Source organism: Xyrauchen texanus, chromosome 50, assembly GCF_025860055.1.
Source record: "Xyrauchen texanus isolate HMW12.3.18 chromosome 50, RBS_HiC_50CHRs, whole genome shotgun sequence".
Taxonomy (NCBI): domain Eukaryota; kingdom Metazoa; phylum Chordata; class Actinopteri; order Cypriniformes; family Catostomidae; genus Xyrauchen; species Xyrauchen texanus.
Genome location: NC_068325.1, coordinates 12,832,192 through 12,847,285, shown reverse-complemented (window position 1 = coordinate 12,847,285; position 15,094 = coordinate 12,832,192). Strand labels below are relative to the sequence as shown.

The 15,094-nt window shown below is 37.9% G+C and overlaps 1 protein-coding gene across 4 annotated transcripts in view; it reads left to right on the top strand.

The window, feature by feature from the left end:
• The window catches only part of unc13a (unc-13 homolog A (C. elegans)), a 47,305-nt gene that overhangs the window by 21,645 nt on the left and 10,566 nt on the right, over nucleotides 1-15,094 (top strand). Inside the window, exons 23-37 of one of the 4 annotated variants that reach the window (XM_052123552.1) lie at nucleotides 216-305; nucleotides 444-578; nucleotides 979-1,112; nucleotides 1,205-1,290; nucleotides 2,494-2,620; nucleotides 2,733-2,829; nucleotides 5,710-5,853; nucleotides 6,087-6,164; nucleotides 6,378-6,380; nucleotides 6,465-6,542; nucleotides 7,087-7,175; nucleotides 7,268-7,420; nucleotides 7,516-7,676; nucleotides 11,533-11,564; nucleotides 13,166-13,222. In XM_052123552.1, the coding sequence (XP_051979512.1) occupies nucleotides 216-305; nucleotides 444-578; nucleotides 979-1,112; nucleotides 1,205-1,290; nucleotides 2,494-2,620; nucleotides 2,733-2,829; nucleotides 5,710-5,853; nucleotides 6,087-6,164; nucleotides 6,378-6,380; nucleotides 6,465-6,542; nucleotides 7,087-7,175; nucleotides 7,268-7,420; nucleotides 7,516-7,676; nucleotides 11,533-11,564; nucleotides 13,166-13,222 (1,464 nt within the window). Of the gene's footprint in view, nucleotides 1-215; nucleotides 306-443; nucleotides 579-978; nucleotides 1,113-1,204; nucleotides 1,291-2,493; nucleotides 2,621-2,732; nucleotides 2,830-5,709; nucleotides 5,854-6,086; nucleotides 6,171-6,377; nucleotides 6,381-6,464; nucleotides 6,543-7,086; nucleotides 7,176-7,267; nucleotides 7,421-7,515; nucleotides 7,677-11,532; nucleotides 11,565-13,165; nucleotides 13,223-15,094 lie in introns of all 4 variants that reach the window. The other 3 variants (XM_052123551.1, XM_052123550.1, XM_052123553.1) reach the window with 3 other exon arrangements.

Below are 15,094 nucleotides of genomic sequence, written 5' to 3'. Positions count from 1 at the left end.
ACCAAAGTTGTAGAAACTTTAGTGTGGATTTCCCAACTGGCGAAAGTTTGTTTTAACATTCTGTTGAACATATAAAATGATAAGCTTGTAGATCTGACATTGTAACCCACAGTTGGGGTCAATGAGGGCTTCTGCTGAAATATTAAGAATGAGTCAATAGGGATATGATGGAAAGACATTTCCAGACATTATTATATTTATCTCATCTTTTATAGAACAATTTCCCGGCTAGCAGTCCTGAGAGGCTACAGGACCTTAAGTCCACCGTTGACCTACTAACCAGTATTACATTTTTCAGGATGAAGGTAATTTTTTAATCATTGACACTGTCAAAAGTTTGGATTTGGTCATGCCTTGACATGTAGTTCATTCCAAACCTAAAGATTTGTTCACAGTACCTAAGAAATCTTCATCTTAATAAACCATAAACCATTCTTTTCTAGGTCCAAGAGCTTCAGAGTCCTCCTCGTGCCAGCCAGGTGGTGAAGGACTGTGTGAAGGCTTGCCTCAACTCCACCTATGAATACATTTTTAACAACTGCCATGAGCTTTATAGTCGAGAATACCAAACTGACCCCGTAAGTCAACTCTCTATCACCCTATGACCCTTTTCAGCCCTGAGTTTCTTCGCCCAGGGAGCAGCTAGGTAACCAGATAGCAGTGCAATTCATCTCAAATCTTTTGTGTATGCCTCATTAGAGACGTTATAGACTGCCCTCATAAATATCAAACACTTTTTCCTTTGAATGAAATATCTCACTCTGAGCCACTTACTATATTTAGCTGCAGTGCTTCAGATTGTTCTATTTCTCGCACCCCTAGAGTGGTTGGCATATTTCTGCTTGTTTGTTTGCTAGCTGAAATCAGCCACCCGTTCTGTGCATCTTAGTGGTGCAATTACTTCCTGAGGTTGGCAAATCATAAAAAGACATGATTGTAAGCGATTCATTGGTTCCAAACTGAATTATTTTTGTGCAGAACAAAAAAGGAGAGGTTCCTCCTGAGGAACAAGGTCCAAGCATCAAGAATCTGGACTTCTGGTCCAAGCTAATCACCCTCATTGTGTCAATTATTGAAGAAGACAAGAACTCCTACACCCCCTGCCTTAACCAGTGAGTCCAGCACCATTTCTTTCCCACAATGTGCCAGTGTACTTTCAATATCCTGTTTAAGTTTCTAATATTACTTGTTGTGGTCCATACAGGTTTCCCCAGGAGCTCAATGTCGGGAAGATCAGTGCAGAGGTTATGTGGAACCTGTTTGCCCAAGATATGAAGTATGCAATGGAGGGTGAGTCTGAGCTATTGGTCTTGTCCTTATATCTTTGAACTCTGTATGGAGAGAGCATTAGATTTGTAGAGTTATATACTGTATCTGATCATAACACAATCTTCATAGATATGGCTGGAGATATGTAAAAATAAATAAATGTCTTCATAAAAACCCAATTACTGATTACATCGTGCAGTAACTAATTCATGCTAATCAAAGTACATATTTGCAGTGAAAATAGACACAACCAGCCTTAAATCTGTAAGAGGCCATTCACACTGACCGTACCTTTGCGTCTATCCCTGCTGTTTGACATTTTTTTCCGATGTGAATATGCACTAGACAGACATATTTGAACATTGCAGCACCTCATTTGTTTTAGATGCTGTATAAAATTTAATTATATGACACTGCACTTATTTTGTTATTTTTTACTGTTGCATTTTCATTGTAATTGGCATTTACTCTCTCAGTATATTGTGGCTAGCCACTCATGGTTCACGTAGTTCAGGGTGCATCAGCGCCATCGTCAAGCACCGTTTTGAACTCCACATGAAAAGCGCTTGCGAACAAAAACATCTCTGGTGATAAGTAAGACTTGACCTGCTTCTGTGGTAATTAAAACGTCCCTTACACAGACCAAAAAATGCTTGATATCTATCACAAGACCCATCTGGGCTTGTTTTGTACAACAAATAGCGTTATGAGGTCCTTTATCCATAATTTTAGCACTGACATGGAAGCACTGTTGTGTGCTTGTTGAGAAGTGTGCTTCAGTGTATTGACTTTGGGTGGACACATCGCAAAAGTTCCGCCCTTCCAACCAGTTTTTATGCTGGTTTATGCTGTATTAACGGTAAGCCTTGCAACAGAGTGGATTTTTTTATAAAAACATCAACTCGTACAGCAGCTATTGATCCCCACATCACATTGTTTTCTACTCCTGATCCTCGAAGTATTTAATTATAAATTTTCAGCTGATGACGATCCTGATTTGACTTGATTAACAATTAAAAAATTTAGTTAGATCTACAAGCATTGCAAGGGTTTCCTCACTAATAGCAACTTAAATTTCACACTTGGGTAAAAGTCGACATTTGGTGGAGTTATTTTCATTTGCTGATTCAGTAGGTGTGTTCAGCTCGGCACTATGTATCTGTATGGTTATGTACCCCTCTTCTGTTTCATGATAAGCTTTTGTCTTCACCTTGCGGCTTTCAGAGCATGAAAAGAACCGTCTGTGCAAGAGCGCCGATTACATGAACCTGCACTTCAAAGTAAAATGGCTCTACAATGAATACTGCAAAGATCTGCCTTTCTTCAAGAGCCGAGTGCCTGAATATCCTGCGTAAGTGCCTCCCGATGCCCCACATTCCACATAAACTTTATATAAATCAAGATCTATCAGTGACCATGGTATGATGGGTAGTAGAGCTTTAGTTGTTTGTGTTGTTCTGCAGGTGGTTCGAGCCATTTGTCATCCAGTGGTTGGATGAGAACGAGGAGGTGTCTCGAGACTTTTTGCACGGAGCCCTGGAGCGGGACAAGAAAGATGGGGTGAGATTGATTTTTTCTTGCCTTTTGATTCCTGTCCTCCAGTCCACTAGATAAAGATTGAACAAATACCAATGTGTATAAATCAATAAAAAATGTAAATAATACCAATGCACATGATTTAATTAAGATATTTTTTTAAATATTCATATTATTAAATAATAAATAATATTAATAATAATTACTTAATAAATAATATTTAGTTTGAATACATTAGATATGTTATCCCTTACAAATATTCAAGTGTGTGTGTGTGTGTGTGTGTGGCTTATGAGGAAATGTTTTAGGTTACAAACTGGTCATTACAAGGGCATTATGCTATAAATGTGTTTTATGAGGACATTTCTAGTGTCCCCATAATTCAAATCGCTTAAAAAAACACTTAATAAACAATATTTTATTGAAAATGTAGAAAGTTTTTAGTGAGTGTTAGGTTTAGGGGATCGAATCTATAGTTCGTACAGTATAAAAATCATTTAAGTCTATGGAGAGTCCTTATAAGGATAGCCACACCAATGTGTGTGTGTGTGTGTGTGTGTGTGTGTGTGTGTGCCAGCAAGTCGCACTTCCTCCGGTTCCCCTCTAACTTACTCATATTACATTAGATAATATTAGCAAAATATTTATATTAATTTATTATATGTGTGTGTGTATATATAAATATACATAGTAATGAACTGTATATTAATAGTTATTGTATTAAAATAATGTATAATCATTTTATTCATATATACAGTGTTTATTTAAAATTAACACTGTACTTAACAATACAGAGTGGTGTTTTTGTCCTACCTGTTACTTGTCTGTCTAAGGCCACTCGAGAAATGGATGTAATCTACTGTAGCACACACTATTAAAGGCACATCAGCCTAATATTATTTAACTCTTCTGCTACCTCCTCTAAAAAGAAATCACACTTATTACACACTGTTATTATGAGATATATAAAATGTTTAATCAAATTAATGACATTAATTAAACGAGATTAATTGCATTTAATCGCATATACAAATATTTGCTGTTGTTTTCTTCACTGTATAACTGCACGTTGCCACACAGCAAAAACTTAATTTACTGCCCTCTGGAGTAAACAGGTGGTACTACAAGCTTGCATTTCTCAGGAATCTTCCTTATTACAATCCGGGGGCATTGCGATTAATTGCGTTAATTTTTTTTACGCGTTATTTAAAAAAAATTGAATCGCACTGAATTAACGCGTTAATTCTACAGCCCTATAATTTTTTTTTTTTTTACGACCAGAAGGGGACCGTTACATCTTGTAATGAAATGGGCAGAGGCTCGAGCCCCTGCTGCCCCCCTTCTGTGCACACCACTGTTAGAAGGCAATGTATGTTTATTTGCATATTATTGAACATAATAATGCGTTGGTTTTTAGTTAAACATAGTCTGATACTTACAATTACAATAAATTATAAAAAAAATAAAAATACTGCATATTAAATATCATTGGTGCCTGCATGATGTAATCTGAAGGTATGCACAGGCATCTGCCTAATAAACCTTATATCTGGGGGGTCCGGGGACCCATGGCCACCGTGATAAATTTGAGCAAAGAACAACATTAAAGTGTTCAATTCTGGTGACTTTGAGAGAAGCATTTTTTTTCTCGAATATGGCTAGCATTCATGTAATTATTGGCTAAAGCATTTGTTCCAGTAACCGTTCAGAACAGATAAATTTTTGCACTAAAAAAAGCAAAACGCATCACAATGAAAAGAGCAGAATGCAAGTGTCTCGAGACGTGTTTTTTTTTACTTGACACAGCATCTAAAAATGCAGCGTTCCCATGAGAAATCCTAAAAACACAGTGAAACGAGACACAGTTGTCAAAAGACATCCATCTAGTGAATGTTTACATGGAAAACGGTTGAAAAACAGCACGAACAGATGAAAAAACATGTTCAGTTTGAACAGCCCCTTGTTCACATGGCACAGCACTAGCTGAAGTTTCTCAAAGTTACCTCTCAAAAATAGAGCCTTTTGTTTCAGTTGATAGTAGGTCAATACCACTTTATTCAGCACTGTTTGTTCTCCATGTTCGTAAATATTCAGATGCCGTTTTACTGTGTGAGATACCGCTCCAAATGATTCAGTGAGAGAACACTCTGAACAAATTGTACTGAATCATGAATCGATTCAGACCAATTTGCAAGCCGTTTGGCCAATTCACTGAGGAAAAAAAACAGACTCCAAAGAATTATTCATTCACAAATTGGGCATTGCCAGTTCTTATAAACAACAGAATTACGAGTCAAACTTCATGATTGATGAAATATTCTGAGAGTAAATATTTATCTTATGGTACGCACAGTGTGTACGGCCGTACAGCTGCAGGCACCACTGTTGAATCGATTATTTAATATAAATAACAAAATAAATGTTTAATGCAGCTTTATTTATTTTGGTTGCAGCAAAATATCTCACTAGTATACTATTGTACCACCACTAATATATTATTTCTAATTGAAATAAGTTTTCAGATAAATTAAACGTTTTTCAGAAAAACATTTATGGAATTTTATAATAAAACTAAAGGATTACTTTCTTTTTATATTACCAGGAGCTGTAATAAGTTACAGTAGTGCTACATCTCCAGCCTGCAGCCAGACATGTCAGAATTTGATGAATGAGTGCCCTTCCAAGCACCTCAGCATGTTCCTGATCCAATAAGAGTGCTCTTTAGTTCATTAGTTCCACCGAACACCCTTTGGGAAACTGCCACAGTCTCACCTCAACCCAATTATTTCCAGACGAAAGAGCTCACACCTGATGTCTGGTCGCTAATAGCCCATGCGGCCACTAGTTTCCTTCCATTCTAAAACTTTCTCTGACTGCCCCTCCACCTCTCTCTCTTTCCTACAGTATCAGCAAACTTCAGAGCATGCTCTCTTCTCCTGTTCGGTAGTGGACGTCTTCTCGCAGCTTAACCAGAGTTTTGAGATCATTAAGAAGCTGGAGTGTCCTGACCCACAGATCGTTGGACACTACATGAAGAGATTCGCCAAGGTCTTTAGAAGACACACATCTGAAATAAACCTCTCATTTGTGAAAGCAAAGTTCCATGATTTTTCAATTACGTTAGAATAAATGCATTAGTATAGCCGGTAGGCTGGTTTAAGCTGGGGGGTTTATCTAGGTTAACTTGGCCTAATTTATATGTAGTATTAGCGTGGCAACAGTGACTTATTAGCTTTGCATTATCGTGGGACTGATTTTAAAATGTTCTCTTTACCCTGTAGACCATAAGCAACGTTCTGCTCTCTTATGCGGACATTATCTCCAGGGACTTCCCCAACCATTGCACAAAGGAAAAAGTGGTAATGGTCTAAAAAGCCATGAGGAATCAGGCTTATGTTTTTCTTAAACATCTGTTTAAAGCCTTATACATTTAACTCATTCTGTCTTTTCTTTTTCTAGAATGCAAAGGATGGCGCCGTAAAGGTATAGCTTAAGTCGGTACAGTTGATGTTAGAATGTGCCGGCAGCTTTTTTAAAATAAAATAGCAATGATCATTAAGATCATTTTAGAGAAGGTTGACAAGCTGTTCTTTGTACATCAAAAGTATTCTGAATAATGTGATTATGCATTTTCACAAAGTGTTTAATGCTCCACACAGCCCTGTATCCTAATCAACAATATCCAGCAACTCAGGGTACAGCTTGAGAAGATGTTTGAGGCCATGGGAGGTAAAGATGTAAGTGAACCACAAATCTTTCGCAATATGCCTTGAATAAGTCTGAGAGAATTTGTTTCTTGAGAGAATACCTAGACTAGCAGATACATCTTACAATGCAGATATGTCTTTTCTGAAAGCATGGTAATGTTCTGGTGGTTTTGGCCACAACTGTCTAACTGTTTTCTGAGAGCCTGGCCAAGTTGTAGTGGTTTTGATCTGTACTCGCCAATTAGATTTCTGAGAGACTGGTTAAGTTCTGTTAGTTTTGACCACTACTGTCCAATAGTTCTCCGAGAACTTGGTCAAGATCTAGTTGTTTTGGCTTCTACTGTCCACTTGTTTACTGAGAGTCTGACCAAGCTCTAGTGGTTTTGACCTGTACTGTCCATCTTGATTTCTGAGAGCCTGGTCAATTTCTGGTAGTATTGACCACTACTGTCCAATGGTTCTCCGAGAACTTGGTCAAGATCTAGTTGTTTTGGCTTCTACTGTCCAATTGTTTTCTGAGAGTCTGGTCAAGTTGTGGTTTTGATTGCTACTCTCCAACTGCTTTGTCTTCCAGTTGAACGTTGAAGCTAGTGACATCTTGAAAGAACTCCAGGTGAAGCTCAACAATGTTCTAGATGACCTTGCAAGGATCTTTGCCACAAGGTAAGGTTACAGATGTATTGTATAATGAAAAATGGGCTATTATTTTATTTGATTTTTTTGGAGTAACATCTGTGCTCTGTGGTTCCTTCTAGTTTCCAACCAAACATAGAAGAAAACGTGAAGCAGATGGGTGATATACTTAGTCAGGTGAAGGGTACAGGAAACGTGCCAGCAAGTGCTTGCAGCAGTGTGGCTCAAGATGCTGACAATGTCTTACAGCCCATCATGGATTTTCTTGACAGCAAGTGAGATTTGAATGTTCAATCTTGTGTTTTCCTGGATATTTCATTTCTACACTTTTCCTCGCTCTTCTCACCTTACTCTTTTTTTTCCTTGTCAGCCTTACATTGTTTGCCAAGATCTGTGAGAAGACGGTATTGAAGCGAGTGCTGAAGGAGCTTTGGAAGCTAGTTATGAACACAATGGAGAAGACGATTGTTCTGCCTCCTTTGACTGACCAAACGGTAACAAGGATTTCTAGTTATAAAACTGGACCAAATGATACGTACTTTTACAATGTCAAGGGGCTTAGAACTTTATTAAAAGCAGATTTATGAGGCATTCATGTAGAAAGATTGTTTACAGCATTGTTGTTTTTTGTATGGATCATGAAGACTGAGAACTTCTGAAAATGTAAACGCATGCACCAACAATCTCCCCAACAGCAGTCACCAAACATGCCCCTTCCCAATTCAAATATTCATCTTCAAAAAGTCATAGGAGCAAGGGAGTGCACCATATCATCCTCTCAAGACTGCTCTCTGGTCCTGTAGTCATATAGTTGTACATTTCTGTATTGTAATCTTGACAAAATATGTTTTGCCTCATGTTTCGTTAGCCTTTTATCTATCTTTTTAAACACTAGATAATCTTTTGAGAGCCTTTCTACAGGAACAGAGAGACCACTGTTACTGCTTTTAATTTGTCTTGATATAACTGTTATTCTTTTTGTATTTTTGTTTGTATTTGTTTATTTTGACAAAAGAGACCCATATCATTACTTTCAAATATCTAACATTTGGATTGGAGCTGGTTATCTACTCATTGGCCTCTACTTAAACAGTCTCTAGTCACTCTGCTATGCTAATTGCAAAAAGTCCAAAATTAAAGGAATTGTTCACCCAAAATGAAAATTCTCACCAAAAAAAACCCACCGTAAATGTTGTCCGTACGACTTGTGTGCTTTATTCTAAGTCTTCTGAAGCCATAAGATAGCTTCCAGGATTGGAACGAGTGGTTAAATGATAGCAGTATTTTTGTTTTGGGTGAACTATCCCTCAAAACTGGGCTGTACTAGTCTACCAGGCAAGCACAGACCCTGGGACTCATTGCAGCAACATATCAGGCCTGAACCCGGTCCTATAAACTGAGGACTTTAAATGTTAATGCTTCTTTGATTTGATGTGGGGCTCTTTGTAGCTTCACTGACCCTTCTCTCTGGTTATTATTACATTCTCGCTCCTTCCCCCGCTCCACCTCCACAGATGATAGTAAGTACCAGAGCACTTCTGTCTGTGCGTCTATTTGTTCCACAAGTCCGTCCATGCCGGGTGACCCCCTTACCACCACCTCCTTCTGCTCTGTGTGGCTGCCAAGTCCTTTCCTTGTCCAATGCATCCTCATTCGTCTGTCATGTCTTTCTATCTCTCTCTTTGTTTTTTTATTCTATTCCTTCATCCCTCATCTTCTCCTCTCCTTTCCCTGGCCACCTCAGTGGTCTGTACCCGAGGTGGCTGTAAGCATGGTGCATTTCCTAATTGACTTGGACAAGGCCCCTTTCTGCCCCCCCAAATACGTCCAATCTGATGTCCGCCCACACTTCTGACTGCCAACCCCTCCTTTCTTGATTGTCTACTCATTCTCTTGAAAGTGTCACTTTTTACTCCCAGTCTAGTTTAGTTTTTTCCTGCATTCTGTGGTGGGTCTACTATTTGGGTGTCCTATGGTGTGACGTTAGCTGGTTAACTGGTTAAGGTGGTCTACCCTCCCCCTCTTTGGCTTCTCCCACTGTCACCTGTTTGAAACCTTTCCTCTGTGGGTTGTTGCTTGCGTCTGATCTACACATCAACTCTTGAGCCTCTGCAGACATTATTCTGTCAATCTGTCCTGGTATTTGGTTTTGCGTGTTGTCATACCACAATGGGCTTGATGAAAAGCCAAGGTGTCATACTAATGTGTCTCCTGGGATATCATTTAGATTTTTATTCCTCAGGCTTTCTTAAATTAGTCAATTAAATCAAAGTATGTTGGCAGTATAGTCTTTTCAGCGGGTGTATGTATAAGATGTATTGTCATCTGTCAGTGCAAATATTGTTTTGATTTCATACTGCTCTGCATTTTTATTTGATATTTCAATTAAAGGAATATTCCAGGTCCAATACAAGTTCAGCTCAATTGACAGCATTTGTGAAATAATATTGATTAACACAAAAATTTATTTTGACTAAAAACTATTTTTTAAATAATTCCAGTGAAGCACTTGGAAGTGAATGGGGAATATACGTAAACATTAAAATACTCGCAGGTTCAAAAGTATAGTCACAAAATGTAAACAATATGTGTGTTTTAGTGTGATTATATTGCTTACTAACCTTTTCTGTGTAAACTTATAGCCAATTTTACAATTGGCCATGATGATATGTGTAACGTAGTTCAATGGAAAGGAGGAGGCGAGAACGGCTTGTCAATATATATAATATTTTAATGATTAAACTTAAACAAAAGACAACAACACACACATGACGGACACGTCCGTAAACGATTTCTCTCTCCCACACCACCGCCCGCAATCTGCCTTTATCCGTCTCAGAGGCTTAATTAGCCTGATAAGGGACCGGGTGTGTATAATCATGACCCGGCCCTGCCCTCCGCCCTGCCACAATATGATGTCAACAAACCCTAAAATGACTGTAAAAACGATGATTTAAACAACTATACAGCTCAAATAAGTGCTAGTGCAAGTGCTTTTATAAAATTATAAGCTTCACATTTCTACCTTTTAAACCCTACAAAAATTGTCCCCATTCACTTCCATTGTAAGTGCCTCACTGTAACCACTTTAACCCCAATTTGGAATGCACAATTCCCACTACTTACTAGGTCCTCGAGGTGGCGCAGTTACTCACCTCAATCCGGGTGTAATCCGCTTCTGATACTGTTAATCCATGCATTTACTCACAGCATGTGGAGAATCATGCTACTCTGCACGATCCACGGACAACTTACCACGTGCCCCATTCAGAGCGAGAACCACTAATCGCGACCACAAGGGGGTTACCCAATGTGACTCTACCCTCTCTAGCAACCGGGCCAATTTGGTTGCTTAGGAGACCTGGCTGGAGTCACTCAGCATGCCCTAGATTCAAACTCACGACTCCAGGGGTGGCAGTCAGCTCCAATACTCGCTGAGCTACACAGGCCCCCGATTTTTGCTTTTTTTAAAGAAAAGGAGGGACGAGTCGAAATAATTTTTTGTGATAATCAACATTATGCCACAATTGCTGTTGATTGAGCTTAACTTGTATTGAACCTAGAATATTCCTTTAATTAGCTTCCACACAAAGCCCTTGAAGATCTAAAATGAGTGTTTTACGGGTTCAATACAAGTTTAGTTATCATGACTGCATTTGGGGCATGCTGTCGATTACCACAAAAATTATTTAGACTCTAATCTCAATGTGTAAAAACAAACAAAAAATTTGTTTACACACATGGAAGTCTTTGGCAAGACAATTTATATAGCACATTTCGTACACAATGGTAATGTAAAGTGTTTTAAGGCATTGCAAGGTATTTTGCAACAGAATAAAAATTAAAGTGTGCACTTTTTGAAAGTATAACAACCAAAACTAAACATTATACATGTCAACATGAGACTAGTGTTATAGAATCACTTACTTTTTCTGTGCAAAGTTAAATACAATCTTGCAACTCATGTCATGACTATGTAAAGTCTAGGGCTGTCAATTGATTAAAACTTTTAAACAAATTAATTACATGGTATGCCAATGATTAATAATTGCAATTAATCACATATATAAATATTGGCTGAGCAAAAGATGCTGTTGATAGAGCTTAACTTGCATTGAACACCAAACATGTCTTTAAATTCTCATGGATTTCATAGTATTCATCTATGTCTATGTCCCTTAAGGATACTGAACAAATGCAGATTAAATTTAAATGAAATCTGACAGCCAACTATGTTATTCCTGATAGAAAAAAAACACACTATGACTTAATTTCCTGAAGTTATGTGATTGGTCCATTATTCTGTCAGTTAATGGGTAATGGACTCTGTCAGCCAATAAAAGAGCCAGGACCAATTCTGAAGTTAATAACACTGTCCTCTCTTCACAGGGCAGGGTGAAGCTTGCTTGTCACAGTGATGTAAGAACTGAATCCCATTTGGCTCAATGTGTCCTGTCTCTTTCTCTCTATTTCATTCTCAATGTCTCTTCTCTGTGTAACTTGGGTCCCCCTGTTTAAACAAATGGGTGGAAGCAGTGTTTCTTTACCCTTGTTTTCCAATGCAGTCATGGGTTTCCCTGTAGACATCATCTTAGCTACCTATGTGCCAGTTCGAACCTTCACATAGTTCATTACAGGTGCACTGATGTGAATAATCTTTAGACCAGGTTTTATAATGCATGCTAACATGACAGTCAGTTTTGACTTTCATGTCCATGATGGTCTAAACGACTATTATTTTGTCATTTTGTTAATAAATTTTTACAATGTTAGAAATACAGGACTGTTTCTGTATGTTAATAGGGGTGGGTGGTATGACCAAAATCTTATAGCACAGTATGAGTAATTTTATATCACGGTAACAGTATTGTAAACAATATAGTGATTTTTCTTAGATATTTACATTTATGAATTTGGCAGATGCTTTTATCCAAAGCGAATTACAATGGTGACGGCTGTGGGGATCGAACCAGCAACCTTCTGATTACCAGTTATGTGTTTTAGCCCACTATGCCACCACCACTCACTCCAGATATTCAGCCAAAATAACCTTAACCGTGTAGTAGTGCCTACTCAGATAATCCAGACAATTAAGTTCTCATCATCTCATTCGAAGATTTGGAACTTGATGGATGCAAACCAAGATAAGACTAATCATAACAAATAAGTGCAAAAACAGCTTTGCATTATGTAACACTTGAGTTAAAAGCAAAAGACTCAAAACAGTAAAGTTCTAAGCATTTGTAAAATAGACGATATACACATACCTGTGACCACAATAAATTGAATATTGCATTAATGCAGCAGGCTGTGACGTTGCAACTGTGAGCAACCAACAACTACGCCACTGCACCAGATGCAAGCTTCACATCAAGACTAAATCACTCCCATGTTAATCAACAAACCTTTCTAAACTGGAAGCAACTGTTTACAACACAGTTTTATGAGCGGACTACCAATTTCTGCCTAGAAATGTGTAATCTGGCACATTTCTACCATTGCACAATACCATCATACCAGCCAACCCTATATGCCAACTATTTCATATTAATGGACTTTGTTCCTTAAAGGAGTGCATAGTACACATTGGAATAATGTTAGAATGGTAAATAAGGTGCACAAGCCTCATTCACTTAGTGATATATCCGAAGAGTAGAGTATCGGCCAATCGTAGATACTAGATATATCACCATAGTGTGGTTGTCCAGGCTGTGGACCTTCTGGTTTTGTAGACCTTTCAACTCTGTCTCTGTCTTATGTATGTAGCTAGTTTACTGTTTTATGTTGCACTTTAAAAAAGTTGTGTGTCGGTGCCTGACTGTGCGTGATTGTGAGTGTGTTGGGGCGGAGACACGATGGGATGGGACTGTGTGTGTGAGACCGTTTGTTTCTGACCTGTGTGATGTGGCATTTCTGTCTACAACCACATTGACTTTTGTGACCTGACTAATGCCCTCTCTTCCCTCTGCCCTCTTTCTTTCTCTTTCTTGCATCTTTTGTTTTTTTAATTCTTCCTTCAGGGCACTCAGCTCATATTTAATGCAGCCAAGGAGCTTGGCCAACTCTCCAAGCTGAAGGTACAATTGTTTGTTTCTAAAAAGTTGCAAGTAGAGGTTAAATTGGGTTGGAACAATCCTGAATGGCATTCAGACACCTTCCATTAAAAATTTAGATTAGATTCTGATTAATATGGGTATATTTTAGTAATAATGTAAATTTTGCTTACATATAAAAGAAATTCTCTCTCAGCTAATACTGTTAGTTATACAGGGGACCTTCTAACTAGGTACATTACGAAAATAGACATTTGACTAATTCAATTTCACTTGTTTTTCAGCGTTTTGGTACATTCTAGCAGTTCTGTAAAGAACTTCTGTAAATGAGCACATATTAACAAGAGAGGATAACAATCAATGTCCGTGCTATACCTCATTAAAATTACATGTTTATGCTTTGTTGCAATTTGATATTACTCAATGACAAATGGATAGCGTGGATCTTGTCTTTGGACAAACAATACACGGAGCGAGTCAAATCAAACCTTTACTCTCAATTTGCAATGAAAGGATGCTGAACTTTTTCACCAATATACTACTCAATCACTTGGTGAGTGAAATCTGAATATTTACCAACCAGTGGCTAATCACGGACAATTTTAGTCACATAGCACTAAATTTGGTCTCATATGAAAGGGATTTGAGGTTAGTAAAAGATCGATCTTGGGATTCAAGATTTCGAGATCATTCAAATGAAGATCGCGATGCATCGTAAAATCTATATTTTTACCCAGTTTTAGCAGATTGTCTATCCATTTCATTATCTGTAAGCTCCAGTTCAGTTTGATCTTTCCTTGAGCAACAGATTTTAGGGTTCCCCCACCTCCAAAATCCCAATTAAGCCAAAGATACCCCGGGATTCTTTTGTGGGCTTATCACACTTGAAATAACCCCACAATTAAGGTCTTGTTTAACCCTGGGCTATGGCCACTTTTAACCCTGGGTAATCTATTGTTAACCTCCTGAGATCCTGTGTCCACATGTGTGGACGTTACATTTTGGCTTTGCTATAGGCTATGCATAATTTCATTTAATCTAAAACAACTGATCTCAGTTCAGGAGACTCTAGGCTGTCATTAAAGGGTAAAACTTTTGTGACAAAACAACATGGTGCTAATCTCAGCAGAGTTTGTCCTTGGGAGAAATAACAACAAAACTACATCTGGTAAAAACCTGTTTGAGTCAAAAGACAAGAGGCTCTAGTTTCATCCGATATGCCATTTTTAAAATGTCATTGATTTATCATGAAACAGCACACTGACCACATACATGGATTATAGGCTCATTTTCCTTCAAATCTCCTATATTCACTGCATTATCAAAATGAGAATCAATAGATGCATCCATTAGATGAAAAATGTTGCTTTCAGAGGCTGTAAATGGAGTTAGGTGTATTTCAGACAGTCAGCACACTGGAGGTTAAGTCATTCCCTAATTAGGGAGCAAGGGAGAATCCTAAAGCTTTCCAATGCAGCCATGTGCATTCACTCCTAAATCAGGTCAGAACTTCGATTTCAGGCTGCAGATGATGTTTGTATCACTCAACATGTTTGGAAGACATGGGAAAATGGTAATCAGTACATAGATTCAGAATTTTTAATGCAAAATTCATTTTAACATGGCTGGAATTGATTGGATGATGCTGGCCATTACTTTAAATCTGAATTATTTATGCTAATTTATAATGTATTGTCAGCAACATCTCAAAAACTTGAATAACTAACACAACTGGAAACATAATTAAATTTCTATAGCTTGGTATTATTTAAAATTTCACAACTTATTCCCACTGTCCACATATATGGACATCAGTTTTTAGGAAAACTATTTGGTCTAAAAATGTTTGCATATTTCTTAGGGGCTACACGTTTATGTCTCAGGAGGTTAACCTTG